This window comes from Convolutriloba macropyga, chromosome 1 (genome assembly GCF_964194025.1).
Source record: "Convolutriloba macropyga chromosome 1, txConMacr16.3, whole genome shotgun sequence".
NCBI lineage: Eukaryota > Metazoa > Xenacoelomorpha > Acoela > Convolutidae > Convolutriloba > Convolutriloba macropyga.
The window spans coordinates 22,930,953-22,952,754 of record NC_134468.1 but is presented as its reverse complement, the minus strand read 5'-3'; the positions used below and the strand labels follow the sequence as shown (position 1 = coordinate 22,952,754).

Here is a 21,802-nt window from a genome sequence, read left to right as displayed (position 1 = left end):
GTGCAACTGAAAACTTAATCACCCAAATGAAAAAAACGCAGTCTACCAAAAGAAGTCACTCACGCAAATGAGTTGAAATTGCCTGAATGCATTAATGAATAATCAAAAATTACTGACAGATCAACTGAAGCAAAAAACTTACTAAACAAAAAGCAGCAGTTTTTAAACCCGGATTTTGATAGACAATCCATACTATAATTTTTCGAAAATCAAAATAACTGAGGAACTTCTGTTTTGGCCCCCAACTTAGTGGGCTTATCTTTTACGCCTCCCCCCCCCCAGCGCACGTGCTATTTTTTACATAGTACCGTGCTATATAACAACATATAATTTGTAACTGGGGCGTTAAAAACACTGTGGAGTAAAAAACTGAAATAACATTAAAAAGCTGTTCAGTTGAGCGTAATCTCAAAACAAATCTTCTTCAATTGTAGAATTTACAATTTAACGCTATTATTTTCTTCCAAAGACAACACAAATCAAACTAAAATAAATAAACATAACCGACTAACGTCGGGCGAATTGCTCTCAAACGACCGGCGAGCGGTTGGCTTGGTCAGTAGCTAGCCACGGGGGGGGGGGGTGGGGTGGAGCCAATAGTGGGGGTGGGAGGTCAACAAGGGGGGGGGGGGAGGTGTCTCAACCTCTGAACCGCCCTTCACACCATAAGTATAAGTCTCCAAAACAGTTTGAGCTGAAACAGACCTGAAAGGCTCTAAGAGCACTTAATGCCCGCTGGGCGCTACCTGTTTATCCCGTTTTTGAGGACGAAAAGTCAAAAGCGTCAGACGAAAAATTGGTCAAGCGAAAAATCGCATAAAAAAAGACCGACAGGACTAATATAATTGCTACAAACTTCGTTTGAGAGCAATTAAACAAAACGACCATCCTTTTTAAAAATATCATGAGAGCGCTTCACGAATAACAAAAACGAGACACAAAATAGACGCAACAAGTTCCAACTAAATCAGCACAAGAACGATAGCCCTTAAAAAGTGTCATAAAGAATAATGAAAGAAGGTTCAGTGAGCCCTGGTGCTTCAGCAACTCCATTAATTAAAATAACTTAGTGAAGCAGTAATTAAAATCAAACTTCTGAAATCAAAATTCAACATTGACCCCTAACTGCATGATACCAAAAAATTTTAATTGCCAGCAAAATATCTGAAGTTTTTTTTAACAAATATTTCATTAAAATACTTTCCAATTTCAAACAGAGATATTCGTTTCTCCAGAGCTTTTTCACAACTGTGCTGTCAAAAAAAAACAATTCAACAGTAAATTTGAAAAGGGATTCAAGAAATAGCTGAACACAAACCTTTTGATATTCAGTTTTTCAATAACTCAAACGAGAGGCCAATAAATTGTTTGATTACAAAACAATTTGTAATCAAACAATTTATGTTCTGTTTGATTACAGTTTTGTTAGATTACAAAAATTGCAAAAAAGAATTTGGAGATTTTAGTGACAAATTCTTCCTTTAAATTAACGCGCTCCCAAGAACACTCATTATATCATTAGTGCTAGATAGTTGTTTTTATCTCAAAAATGACGTATGAATAAAAGTCTTCCGGTATAAAAAAAATAACGATATAAAACCAAAATTCCTCTCCGTGTCATAAAAAACAAAGATAAGACCAATAATAGCCCCAGATATTGCCTTGCGAGGTTATTTGAATATTCGAACAGTCCCTTGCAGCTCCTCTTTAGCTACGCTTTTTGAGCCCGATCAGTCGCCTAAAATTTGTATAAAACAGAAGTATGAACTGTGCGGGCCAATTTTAAGAAAAATACATTCAAAAATTAAATATCAAACATGGATATTATCACGTTGATAGATACAATATCTGGTGATATTTCAATTATAGCAGCACAAAGCGATTGATCCTTGGTTTGTACAATTATCTATCATATCATAAATATACACTTCACAGCATTTATATTTTCAACCCATTGATGAGGCTTACGAAACAAGGGCTTAGCAAACCAATTGCGGAAAAATTGTCAATAGATACAAAAACTTAAGCATTCAAAATGGCATTTTGCTTGGTGTCTCTTTCATAATCGTGGATCAGAACACGGACCAATTGACAGGCCACATGAGCGCTTCCTTACCCTATTTTGTGATCACCCCTATTAATCGTCTGCAACCAAATCCGATTCTTCACACATAGCTGCGGGAGCCACCATAAATTTGACATTTTGCATTAGCCTGCGCCTGTTAAAATTGTTTGACAAAAAAACCCAGCGAAAAACTCTTAATCCCTCCAGTGTGAGAGAAACCCAGTCAACAAAACTGAACAAATTGATATTCTCTCATGCGCTTACTTTGAATCCTTCCATATCGAAAAGGAATTCCTAATTGATGAGAAAGCATTATTTCTATCGCAATGCCTCCATTACCATAACTTCATTTGAGACACTCGCAAAATAATGATTAGACATGAAATCAAACAATTTAATGAGTATTCTTGATTGAACAACGAATAGCAAAGCAATGATTTTGAGATCTGAAATACTCCAGGCCGTTCAATTCTATCAATACGGATTCTGCTTAACTGTGAGGACTTTTACTCCTCTTCCAGGCATGCTGGAGCGCTGACAGTTCAAGGATTGCGTCCGGTCGAACTGGTAGCATTCTGTGCGGCTGTTGTTGCCGCGGATCTTGCAGCACTGGCGGCTGCTGTTTGCACATGTTTGTTCGACATTACACCAGTCGAGAACTCGGCCTGTGCTTTCTCGAAACTGGCGTCTGATCGCCGATAGAAAGCATGAACCTGAAACTATCAATTATAAGAAAATTCATTTATACATGGCTCACCAAAACAACACACAAAAGTTTCAATTGTTGGTTGAGCATTTTTAGCTTATATTCGCAGTCAAAATCGAACAACGGAATCACAGATTGCAGATAAAGAGCTAAAATTTCAGATAAAGAGCTAAAATTATTTTGTTTTTTTTTAAGTCGAGTTTTGCCTCTTTTTACAGGTCAGTCAGCTGTGCTTCAACTGAAGCAAAGCATATTTTCATCCAAGTCATATCTCAGAGTAAAGCCCCCTATAGACAAATTCAATTAGAGCGGTTTGGTGTACAAAAATTGATGAGTATCAACTGAATTAGCTGTAAAATAGGCAATATTAACTGATTTGAATTTGTGGCAGATAACAATCTTCATTCAATGAATAATCTAAATTATTTTTTCTCTCGTGTATTAAATAGCTGATGCTTATACTCTCCAAATGACCAATTCATTGTGTTAATGACTCCGGTATACACAAACTCGAGGAATCCGTCTCATAGTGAGGAGTAAGAATAAATAACTCCCAATCACTCGACCTTAGGGCTATAGAAAGACTCCACTCTGGGTATATCTAAATGTGAGTAATGTTTAGTTCCCGTCTATCCGCAAGTTTTGTGAAATCTAACAAAATGTGAAAGATGTCATTGAAATAGGCTTGAAATAGAAACAGATTGTTATTTGAAGTGACCTTTTGCAGCATGAGGATCATGACTGCACAGAGAGCTGTTAAGGCGATTGCCACCACCAAACTGCACAATGCACCGAAGTAGTGGTCATCCGCAAACTGCTCAAACACTATTATCCATCCACAAGTCCCGTAGCCTATAACGTACAATCTACACATATGAAGAAGCTTTGCTGGCGACCACTTCGGTTCTCTTTTGTTTTTACAGATCTCAGCTGAGAACTTAGTCAAGAGTTTATTATTTTCACTTAAATACAACTGTGCGTAATTCCTTACAAGAAACGGTACCTGTGAAATATAAAATAACATTGCAACGGCTGCCTGTTTCTATTGGTGACAGAAACGAGTTAACTACCTTCCAGTTCGTTAAGCGGTTGATATTTATACTTTATTGATTTCATTGATTCAGACCAAATTTCCTATCAGTTTTCTCTGAGTTTTTGATGAACGAAATTTGAAATATCTGAACAACTCTTGAATAGATTAGTCTAATACAGCCTATGTGTATAGTTCGAATCCAAAACAATTGATTGTTGATAACCGCGTATCGCTTAGTTGTTCAGCTCAGTGGGCACGATTTAATTTCGTGCGCTCAGTTACAAAGGTCAACCTAAGTTTTCGAGCTAAATTTTAAAAAACGGAAGTCCCGCTTATATTGCTTTGTTTCGTAACCTCTTTGGTGGCACAGATGAATCCAGGTGTAAAATTCTGATTCTAACGTCAAAACTAGGGCACGGTTTTAAACAGGATTTTGCATTTTCTCAGGTTTTGGTTCAAATCCGTGAAGTTCTTTAAAATGCTGGCAAAGGTAATGAACAGGCCAGTAGTTTCGAGAAATGGAAAGAGAAAGGGTCAGCTGCCATACTTAAGGTAATTTTTTGGGCACGGATGTTTCTGTTGCCCGAAAAACTGAATTTCAGAGGAATCGATGAAAAAAGAAAGTAGTTCCTATCGAGTTCTGGTAGCTCATGTGCATCGTCTTTTAAAACTTAAGAGAAAGCGTTCCAAATTAGAGCCTTCTTTTGTAATTTCTCTCAAGTGCAGTACTTCCGCTCCAGTGAAGGTGGAGCGGAAGTAGAGCCCTTGAGATAAATTACAGTAGAATGCTCTTAATTGAAAAGCTTTCACTTAGTTTTTAAAGAGGATGCATATGAGCTAATACAACTCGATAATTTCTGGGCCAGTAATGTTATACATGCGCGTTTCTACCTAAATGAGGAGGCTAGAAGTTGGCTTAGATCACTTCCGCCACACTCCCCCAATGCTCAATGACTCAACAATTTCTTCTGCGCTCTGCTTAAAACGCGTTCCTGCAGAAAAAAAACTGATCTTCTGAAACACGGAAATCTATCAAATGACTTTGATCTTTTCTTCATCAACGAAACTTGGATTTTTTACAATATTGATGAAAATAGGTTAATCAGACAAATTTTTTCTAATTCTCTTTGCTTTGATCACATCAGCTTACCAGGAACTTATGGAAAAGGGGGTGGACCAGTAATTATTTATAAAAACGGCTCAACATTACAAGTATGTCTCATGGTTGCTAACAATCGTTTGAGCACGTGTGGCTTCAATTTAGTACAACAGAAATAATTTTATTTGTTTAGTGTACCGGCCACCTATCCCAAACAGTTGAGTTTTGGAAGTTTTTATATAAGGAAGTTTTGCCAAAGCCACTCGAGTTCAGAGTCGCAGTAGTTGGCGACTTTAATTTGCCTCATAGCAATGCTCTGACCAGCTTCCTTGAAGAAACGTTTTTGACCCAACTAGTAAATGAAACGAACCATCAGAGTGGAAATGTGCTTGACCTAATTCTTACTAATGATAATAAATGAGTCTATGATTTCTGTCAATTAGTTGAGCTTTTCTGATCACAAACTTATCAAGTTTAGAATATCATCTCTGCTCAAACCCAAAAATTGTGAAACAACAAAAGGAAAAATTTTGAGGAAAACAGTTTGGAGTGCATTTCACAATGCAGTAGAACTTCCTCTCTGCTTGAATCAACACATTCACTGCCCTAATGACTTAGCAAACTTATTACTCGACACTTTTTCTGCGGCTGTAGAGGAAGCTGTCCCAAGCGAAAAACGCATTCTACAAAACTGATCTACCCACTTTGTTGATGAAGAGCTGGAACTTCTGAAACGATATCACCGGAAGAAAGAAAGGCTTTACCAGAAAAACATCTCTATTGAAAATAAAACTGAATTTCAGCTATCTATTTCAAACTATGAGAAAGTTTTTAGAAAAAAGCATTTAGCGTTTTTTGACAAAAATATAAACAAAAACTTGAATCTTCGTTCACAATTCTCAATTTTAAATCAACTCTTGGGCGTTCTCAATGAACAAAAACTTCCTAAGAATTGTGGTTCACAATGAAAAACAGCAGAGTTCAAGAAGTACTTCACAAACAAAATTCTTGACCTTAAAAGCTCAATACCCAATCCCACCCAAACAAAAAACAAGAATGACGGATGTTTCAGTGTCCTGTCATTACTTTCATTTTTCTACCTTAAATGAATTTAAGCTGATAGAGATACACAATTTGAATATCGCACTTACGAATCTATCTAACAGCTACTGTGATCTGGACCCAACTTTTCATCTCTGGTCTGATAAATTTTAGAAACCTTGCTAACTGCAGCTTCGAACAAGGCGTGTACTCGGATGTTTTCAAAGTAGCAATCATAAAACCAAAGCTCAAGCAAGTTTCGCTTGACCCAGAGGTAGCCAAAAACTATCGACCTCTTCAAACACCGTATTTTTTTCGCAACTGCTAGAACGACTAGCCACCGATCAACTCAAACGATATCTTGAAGACAATAAACTGCTTGACGTCAAACAGTCTGCTGGCAGAACTGATCACTCCACTGAAGACTGTTTAATCAAAACCGTTAATGATGTTTTAACTGATCTTAATTTAGACAAGACAGTTCTTATTCTTGGCCTAGACCTTTCAGCAGCTTTCGACACACTTGACGATAATACTTTCGCTCACATAATAGAAAAACACTTTAGAAACAAAGAGAAGGCTGGCAAAAGCTGAATTGCAAAAACTGGATTATGTCGTACTTAAGTACAAGAAAGCAGAAAGTACAAATTGGCAACAAGTTTTCGTTTAATTCTGTTAGTTACGGAGTTCCCCAGGGCTAAATCCTGGGATCTCTACTGTTTACCATGTATAACTCCAATTGTCGACTTCATGCGGCAAAATGAGCTAACTTATCGGATATACGCTGACGACACTAATTTTATTTAGTCTGAGCCACATTGACATAAATTCACCAATCAACAACATAACTACTAAAATGTGTAATCTTTTTCAAGTGTTCAATAAGATGAAGCTGAAAGTCAACGCTGAGAAAACAAAATTAATGCTAATTGCGTTAAGAAAACGAAAACTCCAAGTCAATGAGATTCAACTAGCGAGCGAACTGTTAACCTTGAAACCGAAAGTGGTCTCCCGGTGGTTAACGCTCGATCAGCACCTAAGCATGTCGGACCATGTCGATTCAGTTACTCGTTCCTGTTATAATGAACTTTGTAAAGTCTACAAAGTAAAGCACTACCTCACTTTCGAAACAAGAAAAGTTGCTGTACAGAACCTAATTATTTCACGTCTTGATTATTGCAATTCTTATTTGTCAGGTATCAGTAAAGGGGACATTATGAAGCAGTAAAGAGTACAAAATGCTGCCTGCCGGTTCAGTTTTTCCTTGTATAGATATGAGTCGTCTAAAGATTTCCAGTTTAACCTGCACTGGCTGCCCGTTGAAGAGCAAATTGATTTTGAAATTTTAATTTTTGTTCATAAAATAATACAATTGTCCTGCTCCAGAGTACATTCGAAGTCTTATTACACTGCAGCCTAAAAAAGATTCCAAACGATCAGCTAATTTGTGGAAAGCGCTTCAAGTCAGGTATAAAAACTCATATGGTGATAGAGCATTTAGTATTCGCGGTCCCAAATTATGGAACAACTTACCAATTAATTTGAGAAAAATTAGCAATCACTAAATATTCAGGAGTGAATTGAAATTTCATTTCCACAAGGTATTATCAACCTGTTTTCAGAGGTTGATATGGATACCACCGATTTTCAAAAATCTCGTATCAATACTAACAAGACAAACCTCAGTCTCAGAGGTTGCCCATCAACAGAATTTGAAAAACTGTTCCGAAGAATTGTCGACAACAATGAGCAGTTTGAAAAGACTTCGTGCATACTCGGTTCGTCTTTAGTCTTTGGCGTCTTTGCACAAAACAGCATTACCATTTCTTGTCCAGGTGGAAGTATCTCGACTATATACTGTGATAGTATTTTTAAGGCGCTCTTAAACAAGAAAGTATGACAAGTCGTAATAATGGCCGGTACTAATAACCTGTATAATAAGAACAGCGAACGGTTAATGGGTCCAGTGGAAACATCGGACGAAATGTAATATTTTGTGCAAAAATTGAAGTTTCATTCTATTAACGTGGCAATTATGGAGCTATTTCGTCGAAAAGGCAAAACAGAAACTGTCAGGAGGCTGAACAATTGTTATAGAGACGTTGCAAGAGAGTTAAATGTTCCTTTTGTCAATTTGAAGAAGTTCAAATTGGACAAGCATCACATGTAGTGATTGACTTCATCCAAACCCGAGCGATATCAGAGAACTCGCATCTGACATTCGACGCGCTATCAAACAAACTTTTTTATTCAAGGAGACGTTAATGTGCACCGTTAGTGCTGAAGCTCTTTTAATTCCAATATTTTTTATCTGAATGAATTAATGGATTTGCAGCAAAGTACTGGGTTAGAGTTGAAGATCGACAAATCAAGAGCGTGTTCTGGACGTACTCTTTTGAAAAACTTCCCGATTGGGGCGGAAGATATTCTACAGATGCTATGTACCACCACCTGTGTAAAGAAAAGGAGGATAAAGAAAGACTGGACTACTACTACTACTACTACTAGTAGTAGTTGGAAGATGTTAATCACCAGTGACTTTATTTTAAATTTCCGATTGCCCTCGTTAGGCCTAGTGGTACTGCAAACTTGGCTGTGTAACGTTTGGCAACAACTCGAACGCTTCAACAGCTTCTTTAGTGTTGGTTTTAGGAACTTTTCCTGTAAGAAAATTCAATGAAGAATTGATTTAATTCTCTTTTTCAGATTTCTGAACTCATTATACAGCAACTGAAGTTCAGTCCGCTCAAAGCAGCTTCTGAGATGAGTACTGGATTAGTTATAATCACCATGAACACAATTTACACAATAAATACATTTTTCAAGCAATTTTAAGATTAAACTTAACAAATAAATGTTACCTGCAAAACACACTTATATGATGACCACCGGACATTAAGTGAAAAGTTCATGTATTCCCACATAATGGATTGGCTTTCAGGCAAAACAATTACACTGTAAATATAATTTAAGACCAAGCCTGTCGATAAATCAAACAAGCAAATTCACTTTAACTTTGACACGAAAGTAAACAAGGAAGCTCGGTAATGTGCGTTCACACATTATGTTCCAACCCTGCTCGACCACTTTTTTGGCTTTATTGTCCACCAAATGAGGAAGAGATAGATAACTTCCCGAAAAATCACATTGTTCAAAAATAATTGCTTTATTCATTTAAAAAATCGCTTCAGTTCTAACCACAAAACAAAAGAAACCATACCTCATTAGAGGGCCGAAGACAACTGCCATTAAGGAGCTTAAGAGACAACACAATAAAAAACATGCATTACTTACGACAAAAACTCAATGTAACATTTTTTTTTAAAATTACCGAAAAAGTCACAAAAGTATCAGATAAAAAGTAAGCTAAACCAAATGACTTGCATTTCACCAAAAACGATGTGACCTGTCTTTATTGAGAACAATTAACAAGTAGAGAAAAAACGGGCAAAATTAGAAAAAAAGTTCACAATTTTTGAAAACAATTAACTTCAAATTCAAGAAAGCAATTATCTATCAGCTGAAATCATTCAACGGCGTCATTTTTATCTTCAAAACAAAACCATTGAGACCTGCTATTATCCAGAATCTCGTACGACTACAAAAAGAACAAATACAAAAATCAGAAAGTCATTTCAATTTTGTGAGGAAACGATGTCGAAGCCTATAAGATCAAAATCTATTAACTAAAAATATTGAATATAGTCAATTGTGCCTTACTTCAACGCCATGAATGTGACTTGCGAGTTGTCAATAATCCGCAATTAATGTCATGATCAGAGAGGGCAGCAAACCTCAAAAATTGGACAATGTCAAAAAATAAAGAAAAAGTACCAACACCAAAAACCTTTACTTAAAATGAAAGAGAAATTAACACTACATTATGATTCACTTAAAAAAATGCAGTCTCTCTCCTTACTCAGACTGTGCTAAAGGTAGAAATAAGACGAAAAAGCATATATCATAAAACCAAAATTTTAACTGCAAACAATTTTTTAAAACCCTAAGACATTACAAGCATTAGCTTTCAACTAATAAATGGTAAATAGCTTAACTTTCAACTGCATAGGAAGTCAGTTGTATATATCATTAGTGAGACTGAGTCAAAAGCGTCATATCAACACTGAACATAGACAATTCAAAATTTCACGGACAATTTTAAGAAAACAGTGCTGAAGCCAAAAAATAACATGGATTTCTTCGCTGAAATTGTTATGTATGTTCATTTGCCTCCATTTACTTGAAAATGACCTGTCAATAATTGAGGTTTCAAATCAATGTGGTCTGTAACTAACAGGAAAAAGAAAATAGCATAAGTATTTCAAAAAGGTATATAGAGCCCCATTACAATCCGAACAATTTTCGAACTATAAAATTCCGCAACTAGACGCAATCTGGTGTTGCTGAATCTCTTTTAAAAAGAAAATAAAATAAATGTTACCGAAATACCTAAATTGATCCAAACTCAGTTGAAAAATAAATGATGAGTTTTGGATACTTATCGATTTAAATTACAAAAAAAGTATTATTTATCAACTGAGAGCATTAGAGAGTTTTCTTAATAGCTCCCTCCCTAGATATCGAATGAGAAGTTTGATTAAATAAAATCAGTGATAAGCCGACAAAAAGAACATCAAATACTGGCAAATATCAATTAAATAAAACTTACGAAAACAATTTGTCAGAACCATAGAAACCACGAGCATTACTCATAAAATGACCCCGTTGGAAAATAAAACGACCTTTCATTAATTGAACTTGTCAATCAAAAAAGACTTTCTTGTAATTGGGATGAAAAGTAAAAATGTTTCAAAAAGACCGAAAACTCATTCCAAAGTATTTTTCATTGAAAAACTCCATGATGAAACCAAAAAATGCCTTGCTATCGCTGCACAGCTGTTAAAAAACGCAATTGTTCAAAAATATTGCGTAACAATTTTTTTGGCACAAAATGTTATCTCCAGAAAACTTTCGTAGTAACCGGAGGTTCAATTGGCCGATATGTGAGTAGCGGAAGATTGTGTCAGCAGTTTTTATCTCTTCATCACCGGTCAAACTGGAGAAAAAGTGCTAAATTTTCAAAAAAAAAATTGGGCGGCAAAAATTTTGCCAAAACAGTTAATTCAAACAATTCCCCAACTATCTTCTATCTTTAATCGTAAGCAAAATTAGACTATAGTTGATAATTTAACCACATTTTAGCAAGAATTGATCAAACTTAAGCAAAAGTTACGGGAAAAATGAAACATAGCTGGCAGAATGCCAGAAAATAGCCGCAATAGATTCGTAGATCGGCAGTCTAAAAAAAACAGTAAAAAAGACACCAAAAAATTCGTCTTTTCATTGAAGGTTGATCTGTTATATTTTGATTAAGAATCTGTATAAGTTATTGCTGCCTCTATTAGCTGATCTCGAATAACCTTCATTTAGAGTGACACACATCCATTTGACCGTATCTCTTTGAATTGAAGTAAATAAAAGTCAATTTCAAAGTGAGGAAGTCATTTTTGAGAGTGAGGTAAGTCAAGTGTGACCAAAAATTTAATCACGCGCATGAACAAAAAACTCGCTCCACTAAGAGCGAAAAATGACGTCACATGCAATTCAGTTGAAATTGCATGAACGAATGAACAAAAAGTGGCTGTGACGTCATATGGTCGTAACAAAAATCATGAAGACGAAATAAAAAAACCAAGAGAAGCCCAATAATATCCCCAGCTATCGCTGTGCGGCTATTAACAAAAAACGAAAGTTAAGCTAACGTTCACAAATCGTTAAACCTCCGTAACTCCTTCGAAAAAACAGAATTCAAAAAAATCTAGTTTGTAATTCTACGCTTGACAAGCTTTCTAATGATACCACTCGCAATCCTGTAAAATGATTAAATCGATCGGCGAAAACTGACTGAATAAAAAAACTCCATTGAGTTAATAGTTCCTCCCCCACTAAAAAGGGTCGGAACAATAATATCTATTTTAAGTAACTTCACAGGGCTCAGTGACTTAATTGCTCTAATGGGAAAATTCAAAGAGATGATTGACACCGAACAGGAAGTATGTGATATCAGATGAAAAAGAAAATTAACGAGAGACTATTAAACAAAAGGCTAGTATAGAATGTTCTGAAGTCTGAGAGTTCTTCTTCCAGCTACGCTCTCACAAAGACAAAAGAATAGATGGAATTAAATCCCTTCAAAAACTGAAGCACATCACTTTTCTGTAGGAATAATGCTAAACAGCCTCCGTATAACCGACATTTCGGCAAGATTTCACATAGCGTAAACAAATCATTCGTGGTTGTAAAAAAACCTTGATCTCAGCGTAAGCAATTCACCTTGAAAGCGACAATTTTGATGTATCATCAAAAGCAACTAATTCAGCAGTCAGGAAAAATTGTAAACATAACCGGCAGATTGCCGGAAAATAGCCGCCGTTGATTCCCATAACTCTATTGGGATTGAAAGAAAAGAAAACATCAACAAAAACCGAAAAAAAAAGATTTTTGTACCAAAACATTTTTTGAGTCCGATTTATTTTGATGACATTTCGTAGTTGAACAAACTTCTGTTTCTTAGAGAGAGGCTACAGGGGCTACTATCAATACCAATAAGCATTAGAGATGGTAACTAAGACTAATAGGAACGACGTTCAAATAGCGGGCATCTAAAAATGGGCTTTATGGGTTTATCCCGTTTCTATTTCCGACTTTGATTTTTTTATACTAACTCTCTTCATTTTGGATTGCTTTGCTGAGCAGCAGCTCTTTAAAAGGACTTTGAGCAGAATGACAAATGAGTGAAACTAGCCTAGAGAAGTCGAAAAGATTTCACGAAAAATGTCGAAAAAGCGGCAAAATGGGTAAAGCGAAAAAAAAGTTCGAAGTAAAAAAAAAAAAAAACATAGCAGGACAAGTCCTGACGTACAATTCAAAGAATTTTCATTGACTAAACAGAAAACTAGACCTAGAAAGGACTATGAATGGATTAGAAAAACCAATTAGAAAATCCGATCGAAAAAATCGAAAAAACAGATAAAATCAAAGCGAAATTGCCGCATGTGAACAAAAAACCACTAGCGAGAAAGCGAATTTTTGTTCAAACGCCGTTTTCTCACTCTACTTTAAATTTGGAGCAAAAAATTTCACGCCACAAAACCACTCGCCTTTTCGCTCCACTTCCTGTTTCGGCGTGACCAAAATCACTACAACAATTTGACTTCAAAAATCATGAAAATGTGTGAACAGATCTTAAAAAAAACATAGCCGGAAGAATTCCGTTGACGACTCGAAGTGAACATCCATTTAAACGCCATCCAACTACTCATCAAACAAAACGTGCCTTCACTAATTTATGATTATGTTGAAACAAAGTCATGAAACAAAAAAGTAAAAACAATAAAATAAAATCTGTTAAAATATGATAAAAAATCTGATCAAATTTTGTTATAAAAATTGAGATCCCGAAAAAACTATCTCTGACAAAATAACTTCATAAAAAGAACTAGTAATTACAAAAACAACTTATGTGAATTTTGAAAAAATACTTTAGGCTAAAATTAGAAAAAAAAAAGCTCTTGAAAACAACTTTCACTGAAAAACTGGAAAAAGTTACCAAAGTTTTTAATATTTCAAAAACATATAAATCCAAATAAAAATTCCCTTCAGCCAATAGGGCATCCAGACGCTCGCAAAACAATAGGCAAGCCATAATAGGCAAAGTAATTTAGCTTAAAACACGAAAAACTGCAAAAAATTAAGAAAAATAGTTCCAATTTTCGCCATTTTTTGTCATATTTCTCAACAAAAAATGATTCTTACGCACAAAACTGTAACCAACTGTTATCATAAAATTGCTCAAGTAGAAGGGGTTTCTTCAATACCCATTTGAGCCAGTAAAACAAAATAATCGTCAAAAAAACGCAAAAATTAGCCCGAAAATCAGCAAAATACATTAAAAACCTCCGACTTATCATAAAATTCATATTAATTTCCAAAAACCTTCAAACGACTACCGAAACCAGCCTAAAATTAAAACAAAATCATAAACAAATCTCTTAACCAAAATAAATGAAAAAACTGCTTTAAAATGCCGCACGTGAACAAAAAAATTTCGTTCGCTTAGAGAAAATTTTTTCACACATCAATTTCTCGCTCTCTTTTCGCTCCGCTCTTCATTTTTGTTCAGCGCCAAAATTTTTTCACGCGTTTCATTTCCCGCTTCAAAAATCACTCCAATAAAATTGATTAAAAAAAAGGACTTCTCCAATACTCCTCTTCGAGTCGTAAAAAGACAGCGCCCCAATACAATTCAAACTCTTTGAATTGTAAAAACAGGAACGCTATAATAGCCGGCTGAGAAGATGAGGGCGGCTATTAACCAACTAACGTCGGACGAATTGCTCTCGAACTAGTGGGAGTTCGAATCTATTGCAGCCTGCTTTATTCGAGGGGGCGGGGGATCTGGGACAACTAAATTCACTAAGGGGCGCTTCAAATGACCTCATTAGAAGTTATTACATTCCACTAGAAACATACCCGGCAGATTGCCGGAAAATAGCCGCCGTTGATTCCAATAAGCATGATTGGGATTGAACGAATGGAATATATTGAAAAAAAAAAGATTTTTGTACAAAAATATTTTTTAAGTCCGATTTATTTTGATGGCATTTCGTAGTTGAACAAACTTCTGTTTCTTAGAGAGAGGCTACAGGGGCTACTATCAATACCAATAAGCATTAGAGATGGTAACTAAGACTAATAGGAACGACGTTCAAATAGCGGGCATCTAAAAATGGGCTTTATGGGTTTATCCCGTTTCTATTTCCGACTTTGATTTTTTTATACTAACTCTCTTCATTTTGGATTGCTTTGCTGAGCAGCAGCTCTTTAAAAGGACTTTCAGCAGAATGACAGAAGAGTGAAACTAGCCTAGAGAAGTCGAAAAGATTTCACGCAAAACGTCGAAAAAGCGGCAAAATGGGTAAAGCGAAAAAAAGTTCGACGAAGTAAAAAAAAACATAGCAGGACAAGTCCTGACGTACAATTCAAAGAATTTTCATTGACTAAACAGAAAACTAGACCTAAAAAGGACTATGAATGGATTAGAAAAACCAATTAGAAAATCCGATCGAAAAAATCGAAAAAACAGAAAAAATCAAAGCGAAATTGCCGCATGTGAACAAAAAACCACTAGTTAGAAAGCGAATTTTTGTTCAAACGCCGTCTTCTCACTCTACTTTAAATTTGGAGCAAAAAATTTCACGCCACAAAACCACCCGCCTTTTCGCTCCACTTCCTGTTTCGGCGTGACCAAAATCACTACAACAATTTGACTTCAAAAATCATGAAAACGTGTGAACAGATCTTAAAAAAAACATAGCCGGAAGAATTCCGGTGACGACTCGAAGTGAAAATCCATTTAAACGCCATCCAACTACTCATCAAACAAAACGTGCCTTCACTAATTTATGATTATGTTGAAACAAAGTCATGAAACAAAAAAGTAAAAACAATAAAATAAAATCTGTTAAAATATGATAAAAAATCTGATCAAATTTTGTTATAAAAATTGAGATCCCGAAAAAACTATCTCTGACAAAATAACTTCATAAAAAGAACTAGTAATTACAAAAACAACTTATGTGAATTTTGAAAAAATACTTTAGGCTAAAATTAGAAAAAAAAAGCTCTTAAAAACAACTTTCACTGAAAGACTGGAAAAAGTTACCAAAGTTTTTAATATTTCAAAAACATATAAATCCAAAGAAAAATTCCCTCCAGCCAATAGGGTATCCAGACGCTCGCAAAACAATAGGCAAGCCATAATAGGCAAAGTAATTTAGCTAAAAACAGAAAAAAAAACGAAAAACTGCAAAAAATTAAGAAAAATAGTTCCAATTTCCGCCATTTTTTTGTCATATTTCTCAACAAAAAAATGATTCTTACGCACAAAACTGTAACCAACTGTTATCATAAAATTGCTCAAGTAGAAGGGGTTTCTTCAATACCCATTTGAGCCAGTAAAACAAAATAATCGTCAAAAAAACGCAAAAATTAGCCCGAAAATCAGCAAAATACATTAAAAACCTCCGACTTATCATAAAATTCATATTAATTTCCAGAAACCTTCAAACCACTACCAAAACCAGCCTAAAATTAAAACAAAATCAAAACCAAATCTCTTAACCAAAATAAATGAAAAAACTGCTTTAAAATGCCGCACGTGAACAAAAAAATTTCGTTCGCTTAGAGAAAATTTTTTCACACATCAATTTCTCGCTCTTTCAAAAACAGCGGTATGAACGAAAACCACTCCCTTTTCGCTCCGCTCTTCACTTTTGTTCAGCGCCAAAATTTTTTCACGCGTTTCATTTCCCGCTTCAAAAATCACTCCAATAAAATTGATTAAAAAAAAGGACTTCTCCAATACTCCTCTTCGAGTCGTAAAAAGACAGCGCCCCAATACAATTCAAACTCTTTGAATTGTAAAAACAGGAACGCTATAATAGCCGGCTGAGAAGATGAGGGCGGCTATTAACCAACTAACGTCGGACGAATTGCTCTCGAACTAGTGGGAGTTCGAATCTATTGCAGCCTGCTTTATTCGAGGGGGCGGGGGATCTGGGACAACTAAATTCACTAAGGGGCGCTTCAAATGACCTCATTAGAAGTTATTACATTCCACTAGAAACATACCCGGCAGATTGCCGGAAAATAGCCGCCGTTGATTCCAATAAGCATGATTGGGATTGAACGAATGGAATATATTGAAAAAAAAAAAGATTTTTGTACAAAAATATTTTTTAAGTCCGATTTATTTTGATGGCATTTCGTAGTTGAACATACTTCTGTTTCTTAGAGAGAGGCTACAGGGAGCTACTATCAACACCAATAAGCATTAGAGGTGGTAACTAAGACTTATAGGTACGACGTTCAAATAGCGGGCATCAAAATTGGGCTTTATGGGTTTATCCCGTTTCTATTTCTGACTTCAATTTTTAAAACCGACTCTGTTCATTTTGAATTGCTTTGCTTAGCAACTGATGTTCAAATTCACTTTTAGCAGAATGAGAGAAGAGAGAAACTAGCCTAGAGAAGTCAAAAAGATTTCACGCAAAATGTCGAAAAAGCGGCAAAATGGTAAGGCGAAAAAAAGTTTGACGAAGTAAAAAAATTTTCATTGACTAAACAGAAAAACTAGACCTAGAAAGGACTATGAGTGAATTTAGAAAAGCATTTTAAAAAAAATCAGAACAAAAAAATAAGAAATAAACAGAAAATCAATGTCGAAATGCCGCATGTGAACAAAAAACCAATAGCGAAAAGAAAATTTAATTCAAACAAAAAACTAGGCCTAGAATGAGCTGTGAATGGATTGCGAAAACCATTTAGAAAAAAATCCGATCCAAAAAATCGAAAAAACAGTAAAAATCAGAGTGAAATTGCCGCATGTGAACAAAAAACCAATACCGAGACACCGAATTTTTGTTCAAACACCGTTTTCTCACTTACTTTAAAATTAGAGCGAAAACTATTCACGCCGCAAAACCACTCGCTTTTTCACTCCATTTCCTGTTTCGGCGTGACCAAAATCACTACTCCAATTTGACTTCAAAAATCATGAAAATGTGTGAACAGATCTTAAAAAAAAAAGACAGCGCCCCAATACAATTCAAATTCTTTGAATTGTAAAAATTCTTTGAATTGTAAAAATTCTTTGAATTGTAAAAAAAAATACGAGCGCAATAATAGCCGGCTGAGAAGATGAGGGCGGCTATTAAACACTAATAAAATTTGAAGTAAACTTACACCACTTTCGGCGAACTTTTCAAAAACACGGTGAGACCAATAAAAGCCTGGCTATCGCTTCGCGGCTAAGATGGGACGAAGTGCTAGATCTGAAGGTACAATATACTTTCAATCAAAGGGAATAAAGGATCTACAATAACCGGTATTTTATAGCTTCTGCCTTTAATTATGCTTTCGCTGCTCACCTGGTGGTCCAATGGCGAAGAGGACAAGGAGGCAGATCTCGAGAAAGAATGTGAAGAAGAAAAAGAAGAAACTAAAGGATGAGTCCTTCTTGAACGCATTGTACACAGCTCGCATCCAGCAGGCGTAGCCACACGGGGTCCCCAGCACAAGAACGAGCACTCCAAACACTATCTGCGAGGCCGCCTGATCACCTGGTACAAATTTAAGGAACTTTTTTGTGATCAGAATTTTTAATTTAAACCTCTGAATTAAAAGATGAATGCCTTGGTAAATCGTTTTCAGCATTGTTTATTTAATCAATCAAAGCATGAATAGCTTCCATTTTATCAGTTTAATCAATTTTGTATGTATTCGAGTCAGTTGACACTAACATTTTTTTTATTTGGTCAATAATCTAGAGGCAAGAAGAAACATTTGTCCCAGAACTAACTTAGATAAGGGTAGCTCATTGATGATTAGAATGCTAATGATTGTTTTTATAGTATGTCAAGTTAGCAACAAATCCATTACCTAATTAGCTCCAACCCGTTTTAAAGGATGACCAATCGCTTCATTATTTTTGTTGCCGCAATCTGAAATAATTCTAGGGGATTAATTTGCGGACGACCACAATTTGAACCAGGTGGAAAGTGCTTAACAGTCGTTAATGATTGCAATCATCTTGATCAAGCAAAGGTTATTTGAAGACGTGCCAATATGTATGTCCAATAACCATCTGTATTTCAGACAAAAGAATAGATTTGTGCGGGGTATATTCTACATGCAATCCCAAATCAGCTGTTGAATAATTTTCATACAGATCACATTATCATTTGCTTATAATCAGTGTCCACTGACTTCGGTGGATGAAACAGTAGATCGTATTTTTTTTGTTGTTCAATTACCGTCAGAAGCTGCGTAGACTATACATGCCAACACATTGATCACAAGAGTCAAGACAAGCCCCAAATAGATGTAGTAGATGTTCTTGACAGTCTGTCGGAACTCCTGTGCGATGTCAACATCGAAGTCCTGGTAGAAGCATGGCTGGATGGGGATAAAAGAGGGGAGAGGCGGAAAGTTGTTTGGTCTGATGCCGGCTGCCACTTCACGCTGGTTGATCTCACGTTCCTTATCCAAACAAATGATACGTTGATCTAACAGTTACCATTACAATGAAACTCACTAGTTCTGTTTTCGATCAGAATCTCTTAACTTACAAGCCTAGTGCTTATCTTTACATATAATTTAGTCTGGTGATTTTCTTATCCAATGAGGTAGCCTTACTTCGACCATTTTTTCACCCATAACTATATATTCCGTAATCTCAGTAGCTGAATCGGAATTTCAAGTAGACTGACACAATAGCAAACTAAATGCTCCAAATGCACTTTCACTAGATCTTAACCCCCTCAACTTGGTTACTTCAAAAATAAGTTCTCTCAAGACAAGTTTACTTGGATGCATTCAACTCACCTTTCTGTCTAGTTCGGCTGCCTTTTTCTCAAGCATATCTTGTTGTCTGAGTAACTCGTCACTAGTCAGGGGTCTGTTGCTGGCACTGTAGGGCGGCGGTGGGCTCACTCCATACGTAGAAGAGGTACTTCCTGGCCTTAAACACATTCATATGCCCCGTTCTACAAATCAGATTTCTTATGTTTGCATTGTTTGTTTTTCGTTGCATGTTTGTTTGCTCAATATGTCCGATATTTTACGTTCTTTTACTATTTATCCATATAGCCCACGCTGATCAGCACGTGATCAAGTTTAAAATTATAAAATTAACTGAACTGAAAAATAAATATGTAAATGTAGCGGCTGATAGTTTTATTTGTCTAAAGAGGTGTTCGATTTATTCCATGCTATTGTAGCTCCGATAGAATGCAGGTGCTCTGAGCAGCAGCTTTCTGCTTACCTCAAATGAAAAAGTCAGCACCAATGCGATAAACCAGTAGTTAAAAACACTCAAAAATCAGTTCCATTTATTCCAGACAGGCTTCATTGAGGAGCTGAATGTCTCATATAACTCAATCACAAAATATGAGGAATTCAAGCCAAAATATCTTTCACGCAATTAGCTTCAGTAGGACTAACCATTGATACGCAAGAACGCTATTGACATCCTGACAGCTTTCAACGGCTTTAAGAATTCATACATTCAATCAAGATTTTATCGAAACATTTGAAATGACCAACATTGACAACAATGGTGGCCCATAAATTATTAATTAATAACAAAACAGTTGTTCTATCATACTGCGAAGTTCGGCTTCCTCAGTAGCTTCGGTGAAACGCATACTTAGAGCCTACGAAAATTCTGAGATGTACACGAGACTTAATTCACTAGGGCTTTACAACAGTTAATCCCGTTTCTAAAGACGAAAGGTCAAATCGCCAAGAAAGAACATTCTAGAACAATACGGCAAAACTCTCATGCAAAAATTTTGCATTAAAAGACGACTAAAATAATTGCATCAAAATTTGTTTGGCGAGCAATTAATTACATAACATAATAAGTTTCATATCCAAACTCAATGGATAAAAAGTTTGCGGTACGTGATTACAATAGCACTAAAAGGGGACCCAGGAACTCAACTGCTTCTACATTTGCCGTTAAAATTCAGATTGATTAGTTGATACACAAAAAATACTGCTAGTAGTAAAATTTGGGTACTCTGCCGTATGAAAATGGATCTATTTACAGATTAGTCCAGAACCCAATCTGTGGTCAGAGAGATCCTAAATCTGTGCCCCAGACCACTTCATTTCTCACTATTTTCAAAAACTGCAAACTGAAAGCGCGTCAAAAACACAAACTAACTGATTTGATGACGTGCTTGATGTCTTAGCAGACGGAATGACATACTGCGCTGCTGGCTCATTGTTTCCCACAACATACGAAGAGTAGCCTGATTGCGTGGGAACTGTGGCTGCAGTCGTGCTCGCACCAACACCCCCACTGCCTGTTCGTGCCCCATTCTGGTGCTCCAAAATAGCCGGATCAGTGAATGGATTGTAATCTTCCATATTGGTATATCTCTTTTAGTAATCACTAACTATTGACTTGTCTTGCGAAAATAATTTCAAATAGTACTAATAACTTGGCTGAAAAGATCGATAATGGCTAGCTTGTCTGCCTATGATGCATTGAAAGGGATCATTAAATTTTTAAGCATAAAATGAAGTGATAGTTCCTTTTTCTTGTGCTGTACACACTTCAACATAACATCTAAAATATCAATTAAGAAATGTATCTGCAAATTTTTAATCAGTGCCTAACAAAAAAATGGAGGACTAAAAAAATAGGAAATTAGATCTAGGCATTTCTAGTAAACTCATGACACGTTCTTCATTGTTTTTGTTTGGCTTATTATTTTTCGCAGCCAATGCAAAAACAAGAAACAATGTCAAAGGAAGCCACTTTAATATAGTTTACAAGTATTTTAAAATACTTCAATGCTCAAACAATCGTTTTATTATTAGAAAAAAGATGCAGATTGCAACGAGCAAAGTCGATATTTTAATAACGTGACGATAAATCCGACACAAAACACCGCACAAAAAGTCAATAAGCAACGGATGAAAGACAGTTTCAGGTCAAAACAAACAAAGAATCTGTTAAACTCACAAACGCAAAAAGGTCAACAACTAGTATATTTGAGACTAAAAATAACATCTATAAAATCTTGCAAATTGAGCAAACAAATCTCATTCATGCGCAAATTATTCGAGCAGTAAGTTCTAGCCGCTAACAGTGAGCCATGGCTAGCCCTTCCGATCAATAAAAAATAGCCATTTTGCTTTTTAAAACGTATGACAGGCAACATTTTCAACCATATTGGCAACACTTCCGCCACGTCGACCTTTCCAGCTACTGTAACTAGTGTT

General features: G+C 35.8%; 1 protein-coding gene across 1 annotated transcript; it reads right to left on the bottom strand.

Moving 5' to 3' along the window:
• Nucleotides 1-1,792: 1,792 nt before the first annotated feature.
• Nucleotides 1,793-21,458, bottom strand: LOC142336636 (secretory carrier-associated membrane protein 5A-like). The gene is made up of 6 exons (XM_075385549.1): nucleotides 20,736-21,458; nucleotides 19,391-19,526; nucleotides 18,820-19,045; nucleotides 17,935-18,126; nucleotides 3,490-3,623; nucleotides 1,793-2,778 (listed from the first exon to the last, which is right to left on the bottom strand). The coding sequence occupies exons 1-6, from the start codon at nucleotides 20,939-20,941 to the stop codon at nucleotides 2,608-2,610; spliced, it is 1,065 nt and encodes a 354-aa protein (XP_075241664.1). The 5' UTR covers nucleotides 20,942-21,458; the 3' UTR covers nucleotides 1,793-2,607.
• Nucleotides 21,459-21,802: the final 344 nt, after the last annotated feature.

Excerpts from the sequence above, each read along its gene's own strand:
- LOC142336636 (XM_075385549.1), bottom strand. The coding sequence starts at position 20,941 with ATGGAAGATTACAATCCATTCACTGATCCGGCTATTTTGGAGCACCAG. Across the intron at positions 19,527-20,735 it reads TCAAGCACGTCATCAAATCA|GCCAGGAAGTACCTCTTCTA; the intron begins GTTAGTTTGTGT and ends AATGTGTTTAAG. Across the intron at positions 3,624-17,934 it reads CTTCGCCATTGGACCACCAG|GCTACGGGACTTGTGGATGG; the intron begins GTGAGCAGCGAA and ends TGTACGTTATAG.